This window comes from Carica papaya, chromosome 7, assembly GCF_054855325.1.
Source record: "Carica papaya isolate Zhongbai chromosome 7, ASM5485532v1, whole genome shotgun sequence".
Taxonomy (NCBI): Eukaryota; Viridiplantae; Streptophyta; class Magnoliopsida; order Brassicales; family Caricaceae; genus Carica; species Carica papaya.
The window spans coordinates 24,113,654-24,137,067 of record NC_142315.1 but is presented as its reverse complement, the minus strand read 5'-3'; the positions used below and the strand labels follow the sequence as shown (position 1 = coordinate 24,137,067).

General features: G+C 36.8%; 2 protein-coding genes across 3 annotated transcripts; one reads left to right on the top strand and one right to left on the bottom strand.

Moving 5' to 3' along the window:
* The first annotated feature begins 1,099 nt into the window (after positions 1-1,099).
* Positions 1,100-4,152, top strand: LOC110806443 (ACT-like superfamily protein). Of its 2 annotated transcripts, none has more exons than XM_088206871.1 (8): positions 1,100-1,256; positions 1,785-1,856; positions 2,002-2,053; positions 2,148-2,262; positions 2,389-2,456; positions 2,586-3,353; positions 3,459-3,563; positions 3,667-4,152. In XM_088206871.1, exons 2-8 carry the CDS (start codon positions 1,786-1,788, stop codon positions 4,018-4,020), a joined length of 1,533 nt encoding a protein of 510 aa, XP_088062997.1. In that variant the 5' UTR covers positions 1,100-1,256; position 1,785; the 3' UTR covers positions 4,021-4,152. The 2 variants fall into 2 exon arrangements, with proteins under 2 accessions (XP_088062997.1, XP_021887010.1); XM_022031318.2 differs by having other exon boundaries at positions 1,100-1,307.
* On the bottom strand, positions 3,558-8,579 carry LOC110806441 (Exostosin family protein). Its single transcript, XM_022031316.2, has 5 exons — positions 8,116-8,579; positions 7,427-7,593; positions 5,794-6,151; positions 4,176-5,056; positions 3,558-4,001 (listed from the first exon to the last, which is right to left on the bottom strand). Exons 1-4 carry the CDS (start codon positions 8,383-8,385, stop codon positions 4,382-4,384), a joined length of 1,470 nt encoding a protein of 489 aa, XP_021887008.2. The 5' UTR covers positions 8,386-8,579; the 3' UTR covers positions 3,558-4,001; positions 4,176-4,381.
* Positions 8,580-23,414: the final 14,835 nt, after the last annotated feature.

The following is a 23,414-nucleotide window of genomic DNA, read 5'->3' as shown; positions in this document are numbered from 1 at the left end:
TCACAATAGTTTTGCGCATCGAAATTGTTTTTATTTTTAGAAAATTTATTAAGTTAAAAAATTTATTAAATTAATATAAAAATAATTAAAACTAAAAATAAGAGGATTTCTAAAGGACCATATTTCTCGTATGAGCAAGACCGGTTTATACAATCTTTTGCGAGGTATTTCTTCTCAAAATTAATTAAAAATAAAAATTATCGAATTGATTGTAAATATATACACATACATACACTTTAGAAGGATTGAGTGTACATATGAATTAAGATCTTTTCAATCTGAAGTGCAACGGAAAACATTAGAAAAAAGTGTAGTTAAATAAAGAGTGTCTAAGGTATGATCATTAATCTTTTTGATGGCCAATTAAATATTAGTCTATGATGTTTTTTTCTATAAAAAAAAAAATCTCTTACTCATAAATAAATACTATTTTGTTATAAATAACAATCTATATACAAATGTTAAAACTCATGATATGAAAATTCAGCTTCAAAGTTGGATGTGAAATATAAAATTAAAAAAAAAAAAAAAGAATCATATTGTATTTTAAACTTATTATAATTATTTTAATTAAAAAAATTTAATCATTACTAATTTTCTTTCTCACAACAATAAGATATAAACTCTGTAAAACTTAAATCAACTTAATCATTACAACCCCTTAAACTTATTGTTTGATTTAGTGTATAATTTACACCATAAATGCATAACGTACAAACCCAACTTGGTCATTACCTGTTAGGCGAATTTTAGTTCTTCTTTCGTTGTTTAAGGAGACATGTGGGTTAGGAGAGAAAAAAAAAAGGAAGTGAGAAGAAGAAGAAGAAAGGTCAAAATAATTTAATAACAATAAAATTCAACCCATCATAGCCGATAAATGTTATTTGACTTTCCTGCGTCCCCTCCTCTCCTTTCTTACACCCTTCTTTCATTTTTTCCCAAATCAATTTCTTCCATACATTCTTACTTTCTATTTTAAGCTTTCAAATCTCATGCTCTCCTAATCCACAAATACCAAGTCACTACTCTCTCTCTCTCTTTCAAATCTCCATGTTATATACATATATATATATATATATATTGACAGACGGTAATAATGGAATATGCTAACCTAACAGCATTTTGTTTTTCGGCAAACAATATATGTACATATAATATATAATTATTATATGTATATATAATTTAGTTTCTCCTCCTCTAAATTTCTAAAATCTCAAGGCGAATTCTGAGGAGATATCTCTTCTAGGCATTGCAAGGTTGTTTCTGAGCTGGGTTTATGTAAAAAAAAAAAAAAAAAAAAAGCCTGTGTAAGTTGTTCTTGATTAGATTAAGTTTGTTAATTAATTTCTGAACTTGACATTCACCTATTTTTCCTTTAAATATTCTTCATTTTTTAATTTAAATTTCTTCTTCTTCGTATTTTTGTTGGATGCATACATGAGAAGGGATCCTGCCATATGAACTAATCAAGTTCGTTTGGCAGGTGAACTCTGTGATTTATAAATTATTTTTATGTATATGAATCCATTAATTAATTATAAAAAAAATAGGATGGATATTCAATCTGTTTGGGGAAAATTTGATTATGGTAACTATACATCTATATAGTATGGCGTTCTTTTCTTCCTCAGATTTGTATACCATACGTGTGTGTGTTTGTGGCGTTTAAATGATGAAAAAAACGTAGATAGCTAGGCCTTAAATTTTCTGGATCGATCAGTTTTTGACCATTTCTCTCCATTTGGTCGGGCATATATACTTATATATATATATATAATTGGCAGCATGAAGAAAGTTTGTTGGCCATACTTCGATCCTGAGTTTGCCAATCTTCCAGAGAGGATATACGGTCCCATGTAAGTACACTTTTCAAGCCTTTTGATCCTGTGTGTCTCACGTCCCTACAATCTCAATTCTTGATCATGATCGTTACACAACGGAGAAAATCTCAGTCGTCTGATCATATGACGCGAAGCTTCTTCTTCTTCTTCTCCCTTGCAGCTGTAGAGTTTGTATTGACAATGAAACTTTGGAGGACTGCACCATTGTCAAGGTACACATATATATGATAAGAGTTTTTATACCGTCTGATCAAATATGATGGAATAATTGATGGGGAGAATCAATGGTGTGAAATGAGGGTGCAGGTTAATAGCGTGAAGAAGCAGGGCCTCCTCCTGGAAGTGGTGCAAATTTTGACGGACGTCAACCTTTTTATTTCCAAAGGCTACATTTCCTCCGATGGGGGATGGTTCATGGATGGTATCGGATTTCAGTCATACTAAAAAAAAAACTATATATATATATACTCTCATCGATGTTAACGTGTATATATATTATTATCACATGTACATACATAATGAATCTATGCGTTCAATTAATTTGTAGTTTTCCATGTCAAAGATGAGCATGGCAACAAACTTAAAGATCCAAACATTATCAACTATATCCAGCAGGTAATAATTTGTTCAACCTGAAACTTTTTTAATATTTCGTGATTCTTAATCTTATATATATGTACATTGTATATATGCACGCAAATATATGGCACTATAAGAAGAAACTCAGACTATACGTATATGCAGGCGATTGGTTCAACTAGGGACATACCAAACTCGCCGAAGGCCAAGATTTACACCCAAAACGACGTCGATTTATCGTCATCACCATCCTCGTCCTCATCATTATCATCATCTTCATCCTTCGACCAACGTGACCCCACAGAGGCCACCGCAATAGAGATGACTGGAACGGACCGTCCCGGTCTCTTCTCCGAGATATCCGCGGCTCTGGCGGACCTCCACTGCAACGTCGTCGAAGCCCACGCGTGGAGCCACAACGCGCGCCTAGCGTGCGTCGCTTACATCTCCGACCAGTCCACCCACACGCCAATTGACGACCCCCACCGCCTCGCCTCCATCGAGGACCATCTGACAACCGTCCTACGCGCCACCACAACGGATGACTTATCAAGCGGAATCCATGTCAACCCTGACGAGATGAAGACAACAGAGTTCCACGCGCCGGTTGACGGCAGTCACGCTAACGTCGTGAGCAACGTAGAGAGACGGTTGCACCAGCTGATGCTCTCCGTTAGGGATTTTGACGGGCCGTGTGAACCCACTAAATCAAGGTCATCAAAGGCCGCAGCGGTGGCAGCGTGTAAGGATCAGGAGGCGAGGAATAGCACAGTGGTGTCTATTGATAATTGCGAGGAGAGAAGGTATTCGATTGTGAACGTGGAGTGCAAGGATCGACTCAGGCTTATGTTCGATACAGTATGCACGTTAATTGACATGCAATACGTTATTTTTCATGCCTCTGTTCATTCCCATGGAGATTATGCTTTCCAGGTACTTATATCAGTTTGATTTAATTTCTTAATAATTAAAGGAATAAAATAACGTATTTCTTTGAATTGGCATAATGATTTATCAGGGTTTTGTTTAAATTTCCAGGAATACTTTATCCGACATATGAATGGGTGCGCATTATACACAGAGAGCGAGAAAGAAAGAGTAACAAAATGCTTAGAGGCTGCAATAGAACGTCGGGTCTGCGAGGTGAGATTTCTATGTGCATTCACATTAAACGACGTCGCCCATACAAGACAGTCTTCTTAAGTGTATAAATTAATGGGAAAATGAATTTAATGGTTAATTGCAGGGGGTGAGGCTAGAGTTACGCGCAGAAAATAGAGTAGGTCTGCTCTCGGACATAACTCGGGTTCTACGAGAGAACGGCCTTACAGTTGTTCGTGCAGATGTGGCAACGCAGGGAGAGAAAGCAGTGAATACTTTCTACTTACGAGACATTTCAGGGAATAAAATCGACATGGAGTTTGTTGAGTCAGTGAAGAGAGAGATGGGAGAACCAATACAAGTTGCAGTCAAGAATGATTTTATCAATTACAGCAGCACACAACCAAGCTCGTCGCCAGAACGGTCCCGTTTCTCTCTCGGAGGGATGCTGAAATCTCAAATAGAACGCTTCTCCCACAACTTCATTCCAATCAAATGATGAATTAATTAGGGTGAATAGCATAGGCAGGTATGTTCCTAGAGGTGTGTAAATAAGCTCGGCTTGTGTGTAAACAAGATTAATTGAGGTTGCAATTCAATGTAAATAAACAGATATGATTTCTCATGATTCTATCATTTAGGATATCTGTTTACCTGTTAAGAGCAGCTTCTGTTCCTGTCTTTTGCCTAGTTTCTGAAATCTCTGCGTATATTTCCAAATCTTGATTATCTCTTACACAATTACACTGCTAGAAAGCACAAACTTTATCAATCAACACGCTATATATCATTGGAAAAGAGTTAAAAGGGGGGAAAAAATAAAAAAAACACGGGCTTGTATTATGTATAGCACTAAGTATCTATAGAGATGCAAGAAGTCTTGTGTTGATTCTTCTCAGCCAAACCGAGTGTAATATCATATGAAACAAATCGAATCTCTTAGCCGGCTGGTTCAGCTCAAAATGTCTCCTGACAAGTCTCAAGTTTGCTTTAAGCCTTCTGTACTTCTCTTCAGGAACTGCCAATAGGATTTCTTTCAACCTTGGAATCTCTGATACGTCAACCTGTACCGAAAAAGCTTCCCACTTCAAGACATCACTAAATGGTAAAACATAATTCACCGATAGAATTACGGGCACACAATCCGAGAATATTGCCTCAACAACTCGAGGACTGGCCACTTCATACCCACTAGGGCAAAGACAGAACCTGGACTGGAGCATGAGTGAATAGTAGTCTTGGTCTTTGGGAAGGTATTCGTAAACAAGCATATCGTTATCTCGGCCTTTCCAGTGTTGGAGGAGGATGGGGCGGACTGGGCCGTGAAGTCCGCCTGCAAAAAAGCCAAGGTGCGGTCGTGGGGCATTCAACGGTGGCGGAGAGCGGAGTTTCTCCACTAATTCACCTCCATAGAGGCTTATTTCGGGGAGGGACACATCTTTTCTTGGGTTGAAGCCCTCGGATGTGTTGGCGTTGCACAGGACTCGGATTGATGTGTTGTAGAGGAATGGGTTTGCCTTTGATGTGTGAGGTCCCTGGAATAAGACAAAGTAATCTTTTAAGTTTCGCGTTTCTTATACATACACGTCCGAAAACGAAGAGACAGTTCATTTTTTTTTCATGGCCGTAAGAAACCATACCCAATGATCCTCTTATGCTGTTTCAATTGTTATACTTTGATAATGAAAATCTAGGTGTAGTAGGAACCTCTAAGACTCCTCTTTATTGTTAATGCAAAATGAGTGCCGAGTAATTATAGTTAGGTTTTGGTATTATTGGTTCATTTGAATTTTTTTGAAGATGAGTTAAACCACTTGAAACCTTTTTGAATGAGATAAACGGTATAGAACATATTTATGGATATTCTAACCAGTGAAACACTTCTAATTTTCCACGAATGCCAGCCACAGATTCCAAAGAAAAGAAGGGTATGACAAATGTTAGAATATTTAATTAATTTTCTTTTCATTAGGGGGTTGATTTGAAATTAGTTGTCTTAAGGTGGTAAGCATGGTGCTGAAAATTCTCTTTTTTCAAGTCGGTTAGAATTGGCTATAAATAGGACATGTATCCTTGGAACTAAGCATCCTGTTTTTATCAAATGGAAGATTGATATTACTTTCGGTAAATTTCTAATATATCCCTCCAACTAGGTAGTTTGTTTTTCAACCCCTAACAATTTGTAGTTTTCGTTTTAATCCCAACAGCAAATTGATGCTTTAGCACAAAAGAAACAAAACGAGGAAAAAGAGTAGAGAAGAGGGCAACTCACCCAATCATGACAGGCAAGCATGAAGTGGTCAGCTCCATTAGTTCTATTCCAAAAAGGATATTTGGTGGATACTACTTTCACATAATCGGACACGAACTGTTTCAGCGGTTTGATATCAAAACTGGTTGGCCTGTATATATACTTGACCATCCACGCCACGCTGAAGGGCATGAAGTAAACGTGAGCGGCGTAGGGATTCTTGGTCCTGAACCTGCTAGTGCCGGATCCGTGCTCCATCTCTTGTATGAACCTCCCTTCTGTTGTGTACAAATCCTTGCAGGGTCCGTCGTGGACGATCGGGAGCTCCCCTTCTGTATAGATATAAACCTTGAATATCTTCTCCATTTCCAAATAACTCCTGAAATTTTATAATACCATGTACCATAAACTTGTCATTAAACATCTCGCGCCAAAAGTTATTTTGCAAAAATAGTTATACATTAATTTGATATTATATTTTTATTAATAAGTAGTATAAATATCACCTGATAATTTTTTTAATCAAACTAAAATTAATATCTATAAAACTATTGAAAAAAATAATTTTGCATCTCCCTATTTGTTACACAAAATAATTTCTAGTCACATGGAATATATAACTGCTTAAACGTGTATTTTAGGCACTGCGCATTTTATACACGAGTAAAGTTTCTCCCACTTCTTTTGTGTACATTTACTAAAATATATATCTACTAGTTAATATAATTTTTTTTTTTTTTTTTTGGAAAATAAGATGGGCTTTGTTGCTAGTAGTTAAAATTTGATAGGTTGAGTGACTATTTTGTACCTCAATCTGTTATCTGTCACTAACAACCAGACCTGTATCCTAAGCATGCTATGGTAAAAATTACGCCCTTGTTCAGAAAGCCGCCCAATATTAATGCGGATCTGACTGATCCGATGAGCGACATTAAAATTAAAGTCTATCACTGTAAGACTTGGTCCTAGATTATTGCGTAGGATCTTAATGGAATTTTAATAACACGATCATCTACTAGTTTTCGTTCTTAATCTTAAAAAAAAGAGTTAGATCTCTATGATGGTTTTGCAAATTGCAACATGATGAAATCTAATTGGGTGGAGCAAGTTTTTGATTGTGGTGGTCTCACCACCGCATGATTTCTAACCCAAGACAAGTAATAACTAGCCATGACTAACTTCATTTTATTTCCACTAGAAAGCGTGCAACTCTTTTCAAAAGAAAAGCCAGAGAAAGAATACACCAAATGCATTGACCTCCATCGAAATATATAAGTATGCCGACGCCGCTTTTTAAATCGTCATGATGATATACACCGGTGGCTCATATATGAACTCTGAAAAAGGGAATGAGTCTTGAGTGCGCGCACTCTTTACTCACTGTTGGCGTCAATTAAAAGAATGTTTCCTATTACACATACAAAATATATTATACACACACATACACACTGAGAGAAATGATTATCAGGTATCTACATTTTGATGTTTAGTTGTACCTTAGAAGTGAAGCAGTTTAAAAAGCTGCTACGGGCACTTAAATAAGCAGATTATTATTTTTTTTCCATTTTAATTTTCGTTTATTCAATAAAAGGAAATAAGACGAGAAAAGGTAATAAATCTTAGAAATAAGACGAGAAAAGGTAATAAATCTTACTGATAAAAGGCGGTGGGGTTACGATACACTTCTCCGGCAGGAATATCTCCGTCGTTCCTTGTGGTAACAGAGACGTTTCGAGACAAAACGGCGTTGAGAATTGAAGCACGTGCTCTCGCTAATCCTCTTTCTAGCGCTTGTTCTCTGCCTAGCCTCTTGATTTTCCTCTGTAACATTAACACGTCCATTACCCGGGCGTTATTAATATGAAAGAGAAATGCCAAACCTCTCTTGAGAGAGGCAGAGAGAGTAAGCAAATTTGGATATTGTTGTTTTGACGGTCCCGAACAAAATCAGAATATATTAAGGGGCAGTGGGAATGAAAATCATATGAGTCAGCGGGAATAGGAAATTCTTGTTACAAAAATTTGAAAGTCAACTACATATAATTCATATCAACAACTGATCTTTCTCTCCATGAATCTCCGATCTGTCCATCATTCCTTGCCTTTCAATACAAACACTGAATCGATATATCTATTTCACTGTTTTATGTATCGATTTCTATGATTAAAACAGAGAGATTTATGGTGAGAGAGAAGGCGAGAATTCAAGTTATTATGATCGTTGTATCAGCGGCCCTGATATCGTCAGATGACAAAGCACTTCTCTGCGACGCTTCCGTCGAAACATAGTTATTAAACAGAAAACAGATATACTATCAGAGAGAAAGGGAGAATTCAACTTACTACTAGTGTCGTGTTTCTGGTTTGGTTCGTGAAAGAATTATAAGAGATCGACCCGCCAGCATCAACAGAAAAAATCTGATCAGATGAAGAAACAGTTCTGTGCAACTCGTCCGTCGAGATAATGTTATTTAAACTGAAAACAGAGAAATCTATGAGTGAAATACTACGGTCGCTACAGAGCGCCATAACCACCACGATCGATACCGCAAAGAGCAAAGAGAACATAAACACTGAAACTCCACTGTAACTCTCCATTTTCAAATCCTTCATTCTGTAGAGGAAAGCAGAATTAGTTTTTGTCTTGACGGAGTAATTTTTGGTTTGATAGGGAGTGTGAGAGGAAAATGGTTCTGTAATTCTGTTTCAATGGACATAACTAAGGCGCGGAGAAGAGAAGGAAAGGGAGGCGGTCTTTTTATTTTCGCCTCTCAAATTCGAAAAGGCAAAAAAATTATATTTAAAATGACGAATTTAACCCTCATTAACACGTGACCCAGCCGGGTCTAATTTTGGAATTTTTCTAAATTATCTTTTTAAAAGTATATACGGTCACACACATAAAGTCCGGTGATTCCAGTTTAATGAATTTCTCGTATTTTTATTTTTATTTTTCTTATTTATAAGTGAATAACTTACTATTGAATTTATTTATAATAAAATATTACGATTACATTAATTACAACTTTATTTTTGTGTGTTTTGATTTAATTATAATTCAATTTTTTGTAATTTAAATTATATATATATATATTTGCTACTCTTTTCTAAAAAATAAAAATAAATTTTAGATATTGAAAAAATTAAAATTAAGGAGATTAAGAAATTATTGTAAAGTTTTCGGTAAACAAGGAAAGATCAACTCATTAAATAGTAGAAATTCCTACTTTATGGTATGATTTTAATTGTGAATGATTAAATGCCATTTTAATGTTTAGTGTGACTAAGAAGTAAATAAGTTATATCTTAATTATAGTGTAGTTTATTATTAGATTTACAAAGACCATTTTAAAAATATGTAAATCGAATTTTATATGTTGGATCGATTTAGTTTCACTAATAATAATTACATATATTTTCTCTATATTTAGCAATCAAAATATTTTATATGATTTTTGCACGTTGATAATAAATATTTCTCCATATCCTATTAAAGACAAAGGGAACCAGTTTGACTTTGAACTTAAATATATATATATATATATATATATATATATAATTACCATTTACTTATTGAGATTTGTTGTTTCTTTTTTTTTTAAAAAAAAAAAAATTAGATGCTAAATTTAATCCTAGAAAAGTAAATTTTACTCAATTTGACAATCCACAATATATTTTCTATCGGAAAAAATATGTAAAATTATCAAATTGATAAGCCTTAACAAATGAAAAGAGGCGATAGTGAAGAAAATAAATTTGACTTTCTATAGGCCTAGTGGCATATATAGATTATAGTTATTTATGAATATATACACACACACACACACACACACACATACAAAAAGAATCTGTTTTCCCTATAAACAGTCCTTATTATTAAAACGCTTTATACACTAGAAAATTTGGAAAATAAATTTTATGTATTAATTGTAGGATATATATTTACATGTCTACATTCACCAACCAATTAAGCCTTCAAAATCTCAATTCATATAGATTTTCCTCTACAATCTTTTTCCTACCTATTAACTTTTGGGGCATGATTCATAATTGTAAATATAGTAAAAAAAAAAATTTATAATATTTTCATATGTTTTTATTGTGTACAAATGTGCATTTATATATATACAGAGAAGGAGGAATGCTCTGATCGAGGAAAGACAAACAAACCCTAACAAATACTCAACAACTCAAAAACAAAAAAAAATTGCAAAACCTACTTTTTACAGCTGTTCTTAACAGATGACATCTTTTAATTTTCACTGTCCATTTGTCTTGAATCCTAGTGTGCTCTTCATCTGGCCCTTCATTTTCTGCTTTTGATCTCGATCGTTCATTTCCTTCAAAACCCTACCAAGAAACTTTTCAATCTTTTAAAGCCGCTCCTCAAGGTGAAACACGCTCGTAGTTCTATTTCTCTGAACTCCCGTTCTCTTCAAATCGATCCATGTTTGAATTCGCCTTAGAAGTGTCTCATCTTGAAAAGAAGATGATGGTGGGCTGTTGTGCCTAGTGGTTTTGTGAGTAGGTATGCGAGTTGCTCTTTCGAGGTAACATGCTTTGTTTTGATAAAACCACTTAAGACTTTGTTGCGAACAATATCACAATCTATATGGGGTGTTTTGTTCTTTCGTGAAACACAGGGTTTGCCGCGATGTGTTCTGCGACTTTATTATCATAGTGTAATATGATAGGCAAAGAAGGCGTGACTATGAAGTCCTTGAGTAGATAGGTAATCCATTGTAGCTCGCACACAGTTGAAGACATACTTCTATATTTAGCTTATGCAGATGATTTGCTGACTATCGTTTGTTTTCTTATTTTCCAGGATATCATCAATGGCCTGAGGAAAACACCAAAACCCATGGTGGATTTACGAGTCATCGGGCATGATGCCTAGTCCGAGTCACAAAAAGTTCGAATCTTGTAGTTGTTGTCCATTGAAAAATACAAGCCTTGCTCTGGGTAATGTTTTAAGTATATGACAAGATGAAGTACAACATCTAAATGCGGCTTCCTGGGTTATTGCATGAATTGGCTCAAGTATTGAGTGGAGTAGGAGATGTCCGGTCTGCTGAAGTTGAGATAAAGTAGCTTCTGATCAAGTGTCTGTATTTTTCTGGGTTCGGTAAAATTTTACCCTATTCCGTGTTTAATTTCAACCCTGTTGGTAAAGGGAAATGACTTCCTTTTGCCTCTTGCATGCATGTATCTGTAGTATGTCTTTAATATATTTTCTTTGGCTGACGTAAATTTCTCCTTTTGACCTAGCTATTTCAACATCGAGGAAGTATCGTGTTTGTCCCAGATCTTTCACCTTAAATGCCTCATTCAGCACTCTTTTGATTTCGCTGATTTCTTTCTTATCTTGCCCTGTGATAAGTAAGTCATCGATATAAACGACTATTGCAAGGTAATTTTCTTTACTTCCTTTTGTAGATAAACAATGGTCTGTTTCAGATTTGGTAAACCTAGTGGAATGAAGTTTTGAAGTGAGCTCTTTATTCCATTGGCATCCAGCTTGCTTTAGCCCGTATAGACTTCTAGTTAAGCGACAGACTTGTCCTTTGCTTGCTTTAGTGTAGCTCTTTAGAGGTTTTAGGTATAGTTCTTCCTCTATGTAGCCATGTAGATATGCATTATTTATGTCTAATTGATGGATAGACCAACTATTTGCAGCCGCTATGGCAAGAAGTAATCGGACAATTATCATTTTGACTACCGGTGAAAAATTATCGTGGTGGTCGATTCCAAAATCTTGGCTGCAGCCCCTTGGCGATGAGCCTCGCCTTGTATTTGTCTACAATTCCATGTGGGTTGTGTTTGATTTTATACACCCATTTTGAGTCAATTGCCTTTTTTCCTTCAGGCAGCAAGGTTAGTTCCCACGTTTTATTTTTTTCTAGCGCAGCTAGTTCAGTTTGCATAACTTCAATCCACCTACTGTCTTTCTTAACAACCTCATATGATTTTAGTTCTTGTGTAATCGAGACATGTGCAACAAAATTGACATAGTCATACCTGTATACAGGTGGGTTTGACATAAAAAAAAGGAGTTTGGGGATGGTGTTTCAGTCATGTGTGCCATAAAATCCTCCATCCAGGAAGGCCTGACCCTCACCCTGGTAATCCTTCGAATTTCTGGTTCTTGAATTCTAGGTTTAGGTAAGGTAACTTATTTTCAGTTATGTGGTTGGTCTTCATTGGTGTCTGATATGATTATATTGGGTATCGGTAATGGTGTATCTTGATGATTGGTTTGCGGTGATTGTGATTGATATGAGTAAACATGTTCATGAAATATAACATCCCTTGACGTGAATAATTTTTTGTTTGAAATGTCATATAATTTGTATGCTTTGGCACTGACTTCATACCCCAAAAAAATATATTTTAAAGCTTGTACATCGAACTTTATCTTTTGAGGGTGTATATTTGTAGCAAAACACAAACAACTAAATGTTTTTAAAATAGAATAATCTGGTTGTTTTTTATGTAAGATTTCATAGGGGTTTTTCCATTTTAAAAGTGAGCTTGGCAAAATATTTATTATATATGTAGCCATAAGAATGGATTCTCTCCAAAAAACTTTTGGCAAATTTGACTCAAACATTAGTGCTTTAGCAACTTATAAAATATGCTTATGCTTCATTTCTACCACACCATTTTGCTGTGGCATGTAAGCACAAGTACTGTGATGCACAATGTCTCTTTTTTGGAAAAAGTCTTTGCATGATTTATTCACAAATTCAGTACCATTATCAGTTCTAACAATTTTAATGGTTTTTTTAAACTGATTTGACACAAAATTGTAAAACTATTTTAAAATATTTGAAACATTTGATTTTTCTTTTAACAAAAAGGTCCAAGTTGTCCTAGAAAAATCATTCAACATAGTTAAGACATAAGAGACTCCTGAAATAGATTGAATTGAATAAGGACCCCAAAGATCAACATGTATTAATTCAAAAACATCATTGGTAGTAATACTATTCTTCGAAAAAGGTAAACGTTGTTATTTTGCTAAGGGACATATTTCACAAACATGTGAATCCATTTTGTTTGAAAAATTCAGGATGGGAATATGAAGTAGCTTGTTCATTGATGTGTGGCTGAGTCTTTTATGTCAAAGTTGTGGGGTGTGGCTGGTGCATGCCTTTTCTGGTTCTATATCTTTACTCAAGGTGTACAGGCCTCCCTTTGTTCTACAATTCTTTAATTTTCTGTTAGTCATCAAATCCTGCACAAAACAATGGTTTGGATAGAAAGAAACGTAGATATTTAAGGCTTGAGTCAATTTTCTGACAGAGATCAAGTTACATGTAAATTTTGGTATGTAAAGAACATCATTTAGGGTTAGGTCATTGTATAGATTTATGGTACCTTTACATGTTGAATGCTCAGGGTTCCATCGGGTAAAGAAACAAGTACTGCGGGTTTTAGTTTAGTGATTTTAGTAAGCAGGCTAAAATCATGACATATATGTGATGTTGCACCTGTATCGATTATCCATGTACTTATATCATCTGAGGTGTGTAAAAAGTAGCAGTTAGACTGTTTACTTACAGGGCTAGAGTAGCCCATGCATCCTGCCAATTCCATTGTGCTTGCTCCATGACTTTTCATGTATTTGCTGATTTTTTATTGTATGATGTTAGTCATTTCTGCATTCCAACTTGTTGTGATCGTCGTTTCCCCTTTAATGTCAGTGGAATTTCTATTTGAAACAACATTTGCTTTTTCTTATTTTTTTCCCTTTGAGTTCTATGAACCATTCGGGATAGCCATGGAGTTTGAAGTATGTGTCCCTAGTGTCCTGTGTTCCTGCAGTGGGTGCATATTCTATTGTCTTTATCCCTTTTTTGGTTCTGTGGCCATGGAGTTTCCTTCTGGTTGGCATAAAAAACGGCTGACATCCCCTCGGATGCATTGCTGATTTGCATTTCTATTTTCCTCTCAACACTGAGCACCATTGAGTAAGCTTTGTTAACAGTGGGTAATGGTTCCATAATCAAGATTTAATTCCTCACATGATCATATGTATCATTAAGACCCATCAGAAATTGGATTAAGTTATCTGTGCTGTCAATTTCACTATGCAAGTTAGCAGCATTGTAGCTACATGTAGGTAATGTTCTTAGGTAACTTAGTTCATCCCAAAGTTTCTTTAATTTTGTAAAATAAGCAACAACTAAAAGGCTTGATTGAGTAATTGAATTAATTTCTCGTTTCAATTGATAGAGCAGAGGACCATTGCTTTCTCCGTACCTTTCCTTGATTTTATCCCACAAATTTTTTACAAATGTGGTGAACAGGAAGGCGTTGGACAGCTCTTTGGTCATTGAGTTGAGGATCTAGGACACCACCATGCTATCGGCCTTTTGCCACTGTTCATATTCTTATGTGTTGGGGATTGATTTTTCGAATCTACCGTCAACTAGAGCTAACTTGTCTTTAGCTCTTACAACAATCATCATGGCTCGGCTCTAGGAGAGATAATTAGAGCTATCAAGAGGTGTAAAGACCAGCTGTATTCCAGATTGATCTGAGCTTTGGAGGGTCAGCATATCATTGGTAGTATTTGGGTTGGCCATTGTAAGGGTAGGTTAGTAATAAAAAATTTAGTGGAATAGTGCTTAGTATAGGCACTACTCTGATACCATGTAAAGACAGTAGTAAAAAAAAGGTTTTATAATATTTTAATCTTTATTATGTACAGATGTACATTTATATACACACAGAGAAGGAGGAATGCTCTGATCGAGGAAAGAGAAACAAACCCTAATAATGCTCAACAACCCAAAAACAAAAAAAATATTCCAGAACCTACTTTTTACAATTGTCCTCAACAGATGGCATCTTTTAATTTCCAACGTCCACTTGTCTTGAATCCCAGCGTGCTCTTTATCTGGCCCTTCATTTTCTGCTTTCGATATCAACTGTTCATTTGGTTTAAAACCCTAGTAGGAAACTTTTCAATCTTTTACTTAGTCACGCCATCCTTCCTACCCACACTATTCTCCTCTTACTCATCTACCCCTTGCTATAATTACTACATCTCCTCGAAGAAAATCGTCAACTATTACCATTTTTTACCACATGAAGTCACCACAATAGGTCACCCAACATTACCCAACGTACCTTACATACTTGTCCAATCGATCCTAACCTGGCCACACACTCACACTATTACTCCCATATCAAACCCCCAGCCATCACCAATATCGGCGACTCCTTTTTGTCACTACTCGATCCCAACAGGCCACCCACTCACACTGTTACCCATTCCTTCCATCACTAATATCGGCCACTCAACTCATCCCTACCTCTACCAAGTCTCGACCATAAACTGGCCATACACTCACACCGTTACCCTTCCTGTAACCCTTTAACTATCACCAACATCGACGACCCACTCATCCCTTGGACCAACAACTATCAATAGCCAACATCGGCGTTGTAGCAGCCTCGGAATTTTTAAAATGGAATTTATATTATAAATATCAAATGCGGAAGCGAAGTCAAAATTTGAATAACATCCCTTACACTAAAACAAAAAAACGTGCTCACAAAATATAAAAGATTAAACTACCTAAAGGAGAAACTTGAAAGTAAAAACTACGAATGTGACTATGGAGTCTTTAGGCGTCCCCTTCGTCATCCTCCTGCGGAACCGACTCGGGAATGATGTCATCTTGATCTGAAATGATTAAATAAGAAATGAGCTACACCAGCCCAGTAAGGACATCACGATATCTCACCGTCACGGAGGTAAAGGTGGGTAGAAAATACAAAAAGACCAATGGAGCATAATTTACAACAAATCCTTTTATTAATAATAAAATCTTTACCATTCACTTACCTCGGTGAAATTTATAAAACAATATACGAAAGCAATAACATCATCATCATCATGAAAACATATATATGAACTGTATAACATAATACCTATCAAACTTTTCGTAATTCAATCGTTACACAACATATTTTCCTAATTCACCAGCCCACTAGTATCCATGGGGATCCATAGGGGTCCCGCTACCCGTTAATCCTTAACACTTGAAATCCATTCCAGGGTCGTCCCCATACCCTGTCCGGTATGGGCGCCAAACCATAGACCTCATTACCCCGTCCGGTATGAGGGTGAAACGGACCGTCCCCATACCCCATCCGGTATGGGCGCCAAAACACATAAGATCTCCATACCCCGTCCGGTATGGGAGACCACAATCCCGGTAGGGTTCCCTACGGACCCGGTCCGTCCACCATCTCCCAGGATATCTAGTCAGGCTGAACACATTATACAATTTCCATTTACATAATCTTTCATTCTCCTTTTCCCTCAGTCAGCATTATCAAACACATACAAACAAGCAAAACGATAATTTATGCCAAACAGACAACATACAGCATCAATATCCCGGTCATTCAATCCATAATCAATAAAACAGTGAAATATGCACACGAAACTATAAAATAAAAACATCGAACCTCATGCTGCATTTAAAACTGTAAAACAGACCAAATAACAGTTAACCGACAAACACACTAGACTCGAGCTCCATTAGCGACTTTAAGCAATTTCACACATTCGTTGATTCATGAAATACCGTTTTATCATTTATTGAACTTTAAAACTGTGATAGGAAATAGGGTGATGGGTCCTTACTCATTTCGGGGTCCGAACACGGCTTCACAGTGCGCCTACAGGCTGTCCCTAATTTTTCCTGAATTTTTCTCGGGGAACTGAAACGCACTACTGGTACCGGCGGCGGTGCTCTCGGGTGCGGCGGCTCTCCGGTGAAGTTCGTGTTTTGGTGATTCGGCTCTAATCAACATGTAGAGAAAAGAATGGTGATCACGGTGATATAAAAATTGTATTAAACAGAGGCCGGGAAGGGCCTCATCGGAGGCAAAAACCGAGAAGGGGCGCGGCGGCGCCGCTGGCTTTCGGTCATGTTTTTCGGCCGTTTGGCCGGGATTTTGGCTCCAATTTGGCCACTGGGGAAATCAGCGTGGAAAAACGAGTTGGGGGTATGAAATTTACCTCGATCGGCGGTCGAAAATCCCTCCAGTGCGGCGGCGGGTGGCGGCGGCCGGCTTCTGGTTCGTCTTCTCCGGCGAGGGCAGGCGGCTAGGGTTTGGGGTCTGGTGTAGGGGTCTTATTTATACCCTTTTGCCTTTTGATCTCAGCCGTCCATTTTGATTTAATCTGGGCCGTCCGTTTTTTATTAAATCTGGGCCGTCCGTGCGATTAAATCTGGGCCGTCCGTGCGCGCGATTGACCTGGGCCGTCCGATCGCGCGCACGTGGATCGCCAACGTGGCCCGTCCCCGGTCGACGTGGTTTTGCCACGTGGCAGGTCCTGGTTGGCCAGGCCTGCTGACTGGGTCTGCTGACGTGGCTGCTAACGTGGCACGCGTTTTTTTTTTCTTCAATTTCTTCAATTTCCCCTGGCGCTACAGGCGTATCCAGCCACGATAATACTACAAGTATGGTTTTACAATTTCCACAATCATAGTCAATCATCATACATGCATGCATATTTAGTAAACACATAAAATAGTTCATACAGGTATACGTATTCAACAAGTACATAAACCAATTCATTTCACTGTCTGCACACATTTTCAACCAACAGAATTCATACATATACTCATTACACTTATCCCACAACGTACACATACACACTGTTAATGTATGTTTTCACCACTCACTATTTCTATCTTTTTTTCATCTGTATCTCTCCCTCTCATCTCACCCAACTATACCTCATCAGACTACTACCTCTCACTGGTATCTCTTTCTCTCATCTCCCTCAATTGTCCCTCTCAGACCACTCCCTCTCACTAGTATCTCTCTCTCTCATCTTCCCCATCCCTCTCAGACCGCTTCCACATTCATGATCTCGTTCACAAATCCATTCACAGCCTAACCTTAGCGGCCTCTAAATTTCCCCTCTTTTTGGCGATTGTCCTGTATTCCCTACAAGTTTATACATTTCCTTGCATAATTCCTACATCCTTCAGACTTCCTCTCCCACCGATAACATTCTGCTATATATATATATAACGATATAGAGTTATACAATTGTTTCCTTTGTAATTCACGTTTATACCTCATGCACAATACTCTCACGCTTTCGCCTACTAGACTTCCCACTCCCTATTCACTTCCCGACCTATTCTCTTAGAAGAGCCATTCCTCTTCTACGACACCCTATCCTCTATGTTGATATAATCTCTCTCATCTAGGGTTCAATACACAAGTATGCATTTTCAGGTAAGAATTTAACTACAATTTCCATTTTAGTGTTTGAAATTCGAATTTATAATACCTCTAGTCTCCATCATCCTCAACACAGCCACAACTCACTCAATCACCTTAATTGTCTCCTCCTTCTCCGGCTCTCTCTCAAGTCCTCGACCGACTGCCTCCTCTTCTCTCTTCTCATTTCCTCCTTTTTCAGCTTTCTCTCAAGTCCTCGACCGACTGTCTCCTATTTTCTCTTCTCCCCCTCTTTTCATTTCTTTTCATTTCATTTCTTTTTTTTTTCTTCTCTTAATCCTATTTATACTCATTTTGCTAAATCATCCCAACCGTCCATTCCCAACCTTTGATCTGAATCGTCTCTTCTCACTCCTCCCCTCTTATATATATATATATTATCACTATTATTTTTATTTTTTCCTATAATAACCCAGTTTATTATATTATTCTCCCATTTAAAATAAATTTGGTCCTTCAAATTTCATTATATTACCTCAAAGAGTTGCGGATAGTTGCTTCTCATCTCGTTCTCTCGTTCTCAGGTTGCTTCCTTATTTGCGTGATGTTGCCATTGTATCTTTACCATCGGTATTATCCTACTTCTCAATTTCCTTTCTTGTCGCTCGAGGACCCAGATTGGTTCCTCTTTGTAGGTTAAATCCTTCTTCAATGGCAATAATTCGTAGTGTATAATGTATTTCAGATCATGGTGATATTTTCGTAGCATAGAAACGTAAAATATATTGTGAACCACCTATATCGCGGAGGAAGTGCTATTCGATACGCAACCATGCCCACCTTCTCAAGAATCTCAAATGGCCCTATGAAACGTGGACTTAACTTCCTTTTTTCCCAAACCTTAACAAACCCTTCATTAGGGACACCTTCAAAAACACATGATCCCCTACTTCAAAGCTCAAATCCCTCATGCGATTGTCTGCATGTCCCTTTTATTTACTTTGAGTCGCTTGTAAATTCCTCTATATCATTGACCACTTAACTGTAGTTTCTTTCACTAGTTCTGGCCCGATCAATTGCCCAACTCTCTGACTTCCTCCCAACACGCTGGTGACCTGCAAGGCCTACCATAAAGTGCCTCGTAAGGAGCCATCCCGATGCTAGTATAGTGACTATTATTATAGGCAAGTTCCATCAGTGGTAGTATATCCTCCCAATCCCCCTTATGTAAATGACACATGCCCGCAACATGTCCTCCAATACCTATATAGTTCTCTCCATTTGTCCATCCGTTTGCGGATGAAAAGTTGTACTAAAACTTAACTTGGTACCCAATGCCTATTGTAAACTTCTCCAAAATCTAGAGGTGAATTGGGGCTCTCGATTTGAAATAATAAACGGGAATACCGTGTAATCTTGCCACCTCCTTGATATATAACCTAGCCAATTGATCCACCGAATCTGTCACTTCATTGCAAAAAATGAGAAAATTTAGTTAAATGGTCAATTACCACCCAGATACTATCATGCCTCTTGCGATTCCTTGGCAACCTAGTCATAAAATATATGGAGATATGCTCCCATTTCCACTCAGGTATAGGCAAAACTTGCAACAAACCCCTAGGTCTCTAGTGTTCCACTTTCACTTGTTGATATGTCAAGCATCTTGACACATAAAGGTACCATAAATATAATACTCGGGCAAAAACTTTAGCATGGGATTAATTTTAAATTTTTTTAAAAAAGATAAAATATAATTTTTAAATATTTAAATTTTTATTTAATGTAAAATTGAGAAAAAAATAGGTAGAGGATGAAATTGAAAATAATTTTGGAAAAAATATGTGAAAATTTGGGTTCGGATGTATTTTTGAAAGAAAATTTGAAAACTAGGGGTCAAAATACAATTAAAAAAATTGCGCCACGTAAGACTGCCCAGTCAGCAGCCTCGACAAACCAGAGCACGCCGCGTGGCAAGACATGTTGACTTGGTGCTACGTGAGAGGCCACGCTGGCAATCTACGTGCTCGCAATCGAATGGCCCGAATGCATTCCTGCGCGCATGGACGTTCCAGATCCGTTCCCTCCTTAGGCGTGATCAGATGGTCGCGATTAAACGCGATGAACGGTCTATATTCGTTCACTCTTTAAACGCGATTGTACGATCGAGATCAAATCGCGATGAACGGTCAAGATTTATTTCTTCTTTAAATACAATTGGACGGTCGAGATCAAAAGCGATGAAGGGTCCAGATTTAAGGAAGATGAGTATAAATATCTCGCATCACACCGAACTGAAACCCTAGCTGCTAGCCTCCCGCTGATGAAGGGAGTCGACCGCCACCCGCTGTCGCGACGGAGTCACATTCAACTGTAAAAAAAAGTAAAAATTCTTCTATCCACTCAGAATTTGATTCCAAACACCTTCATGGCCAAATCGGAGTAAAAAGAATGGCAGATGAGCTAAAAATTGCAGGTAAAGTCCGACGACACCACCGCAGACAAAACCCAAAATCGCCTCTGATGAGCCCATTTCTGTTTTCCATTTCGTGCGATTTTTTCACCATTGTATTCACAATTCTATTTTCTACAGGTTGACGAAGAAAAATGTCCAGCCGCGAAGGTGAGCCGACGGCGCTGCTACAGCAGAAAATTCTGCCGCCGATAAATTTTTATTTTTTGACTTTTTTTGGCCAACCGAGTCCAACTAACGTGTTTTCTCGCAGTAATGGGTATAAAATTGGTCGAAACCGGCCAAAACTAACTGAAAATAGTCAGGCCAAGGCAAACCGCCGCCGTGGGTGGCGGTGCCATCGTCGGAGCACGACGGTACTGCTGTGCTGGAATTTTGAAATTGACCGAAAAAGATTTTTAATACCAATTTTAGATTTTTTAGGGTATTTTTAGGTACATGAAGCGTGTTTTAATCTCTGCAAAAAAAATTCAGAAAACCTAGAGACTGCTAATAGGTGTAGTAGAAAGTTTAGTATCTCGAATACCGATTCGGATAAGAATCCTTCACCTTATTTCTTGTTATAGAATTGAAGTTTAATTATCAATAATACAGTATTTTGTGTAATTTAAAAAAACTTTGAGAATTAATTACAGGTTACTAATGGAGGCAGAACCAGTTATTTATTATTATTTGTTTTATTTAACTGATTATTTGATTTTACAGCTTTAAATGTATGATAATATGTTGGAATTGATAAAATGATTCAGTTGTATTTCCTTGATGCATGTATTGTTTGTCTTACGTTAATTTACGGTTAAATTGTGAAACATAAAATTAAATATTAACAGAAAATTGATTAGTTAAGTAAATGAATGAATAATAGGCTTACTGGATATCCTGTGAGTTGGTGGACGGATCGAGCACATAGGAAACCCTACCGTGAACGTCGCCTCATACCGGACAGGGTATCGAAGATTGGTATTTTTGACGCTCATACCGGACGGGTATGAGGACGGCTCGTTTCACCCTCACACCAGACGGGGTATTGAAGGATGATATTTTTGGCTCTCATTCCGGATAAGGTATGGGGACGGTCGATTAGTTGACAATGTTGGATATTGGTTCACGCGTAGTGAGATATCTATGGACCCCCATGAATACTAGTAAGCAAATAAAAAAAGAAAAAGTTATTATTTTTGCTTACTTGAATACGAGATTATGATGTTGTTGAGCTATTGTCTCTATAGGTCGGTTTTAAAAATCTCGCAGTGATAAGTAGGCAATAAATAGTTTTACTTATGATAAATGAATTTACTTAAATTAAGAGTTTCATTGGTGATTTTTATTATTTTTACTAACCTTCATTTTCTGTATCAATGAGTAGTGTGATATTTTTACTAGACTAGTGTAGCTCACCTCCTTCATTAACTATTTTAGATCAAGAGAAGCAAGATCCAGATCCCGATCAACAAGGGAGTTGTGAATTGTTCACCACCTGGACTCTTTCAAAAGCTAGTGAAGGTCGTCCTAGAATGCTCTGTTGTTTATTTTTCATTTATTTCTTTGATTTTCGTTTATTCTTTTAGAATGGACATTCTCATAACCCTATTAGATATTTTAAACTATTGTGTAAAGAATGTAAACCCTAACTCTATTATTCCGCTTCTGCATTCAATTTATGATTTTATTTCTTTTTAAGTTCCGAGCCTCTACAATAAAACTATGCAATGACCTGACCCTATATGGTGTTCTTTACATACCAAAATTTGCATGTAACTTGATCTCTGTCAGAAAATTGACTCAAGCCTCAAATACCTATGTTTCTTTATATCCAAACCATTGTTTTGTATAGGATTTAATGACTAGTGGAAAATTAAGGAAGGGTAGAATAAAGGGAGGCCTGTACATCCTGAGCAAAGGCATAGAACCAGAAAAGGCATGCACCAGCCACACCCTATAACTTTAGCACAAAAGACTCGACCACACATCAATGAACAAGCTACTTTATATTCCCACCCTGAATTTTTCAAATGAAATGGATTCACATGTTTGTGAAATATGTGCCCTAGCAAAACAACAACATTTACCTTTTCCCAAGAGTAGTATTAATACTAAGGATGCTTTCGAATTAATACATGTTGATCTTTCGGGTCCTTATTCAATTTAATCTATTTCAGGAGTCTTTTATGTTTTAACTATGGTGGAAGATTTCTCTAGGACAATTTGGACCTTTTTGTTAAAAGAAAAATCAAATGTTTCAAATATTTTAAAACAGTTTTATAATTTTTTGTTAAATCAGTTTAAAAAAAATCATTAAAATTGTTAAAACTGATAACGATACTGAATTTGTGAATAAATCATGCAAAGACTTTTTCCAAAAAAGAGGCATTGTGCATCATGGAACTTGTACTTACACGCCACTGCAAAACAGTGTGATAGAAAGGAAGCATAAGCATATTTTACAAGTTGCTATAGCACTAATGTTTGAGTCAAATTTGCCAAAAGTTTTTTGGGGAGAATCCATTCTTAAGGCTACATATATAATAAATATTTTTCCAAACTCAGTTTTAAAATGGAAAACCCCTTATGAAATCTTACATAAAAAATAACCAGATTATTCAATCTTAAAAACATTCAGTTGTTTGTGTTTTGCTAAAAACATACACCCTCAAAAGACAAAGTTCGATGCACAAGCTTTAAAATGTATTTTTTTGGGATATGAAGTCGGTGTCAAAGCATACAAATTATATGACATTTCAAATAAAAAATTATTCATGTCAAGGGATGTTATATTTCATGAACATGTTTACCCATATCAATCACAATCACCACAAACCAATCATCAAGATACACCATTACCGATACTCAATATAATCATATCAGACACCAATGAAGACCAACCACATAACAAAAGAGAAGTTACCTTACCTGAACCTAGAATTCAAGAACTAGAAATTCG

Excerpts from the sequence above, each read along its gene's own strand:
- LOC110806441 (XM_022031316.2), bottom strand. The coding sequence starts at position 8,385 with ATGAAGGATTTGAAAATGGAGAGTTACAGTGGAGTTTCAGTGTTTATG. Across the intron at positions 7,594-8,115 it reads CCAGAAACACGACACTAGTA|AGGAAAATCAAGAGGCTAGG; the intron begins GTAAGTTGAATT and ends TTAATGTTACAG. Across the intron at positions 5,057-5,793 it reads TGCTTGCCTGTCATGATTGG|GGACCTCACACATCAAAGGC; the intron begins GTGAGTTGCCCT and ends GTCTTATTCCAG.
- LOC110806443 (XM_088206871.1), top strand. The coding sequence starts at position 1,786 with ATGAAGAAAGTTTGTTGGCCATACTTCGATCCTGAGTTTGCCAATCTT. Across the intron at positions 1,857-2,001 it reads GAGAGGATATACGGTCCCAT|CTGTAGAGTTTGTATTGACA; the intron begins GTAAGTACACTT and ends TCTCCCTTGCAG. Across the intron at positions 3,354-3,458 it reads ATGGAGATTATGCTTTCCAG|GAATACTTTATCCGACATAT; the intron begins GTACTTATATCA and ends TTAAATTTCCAG.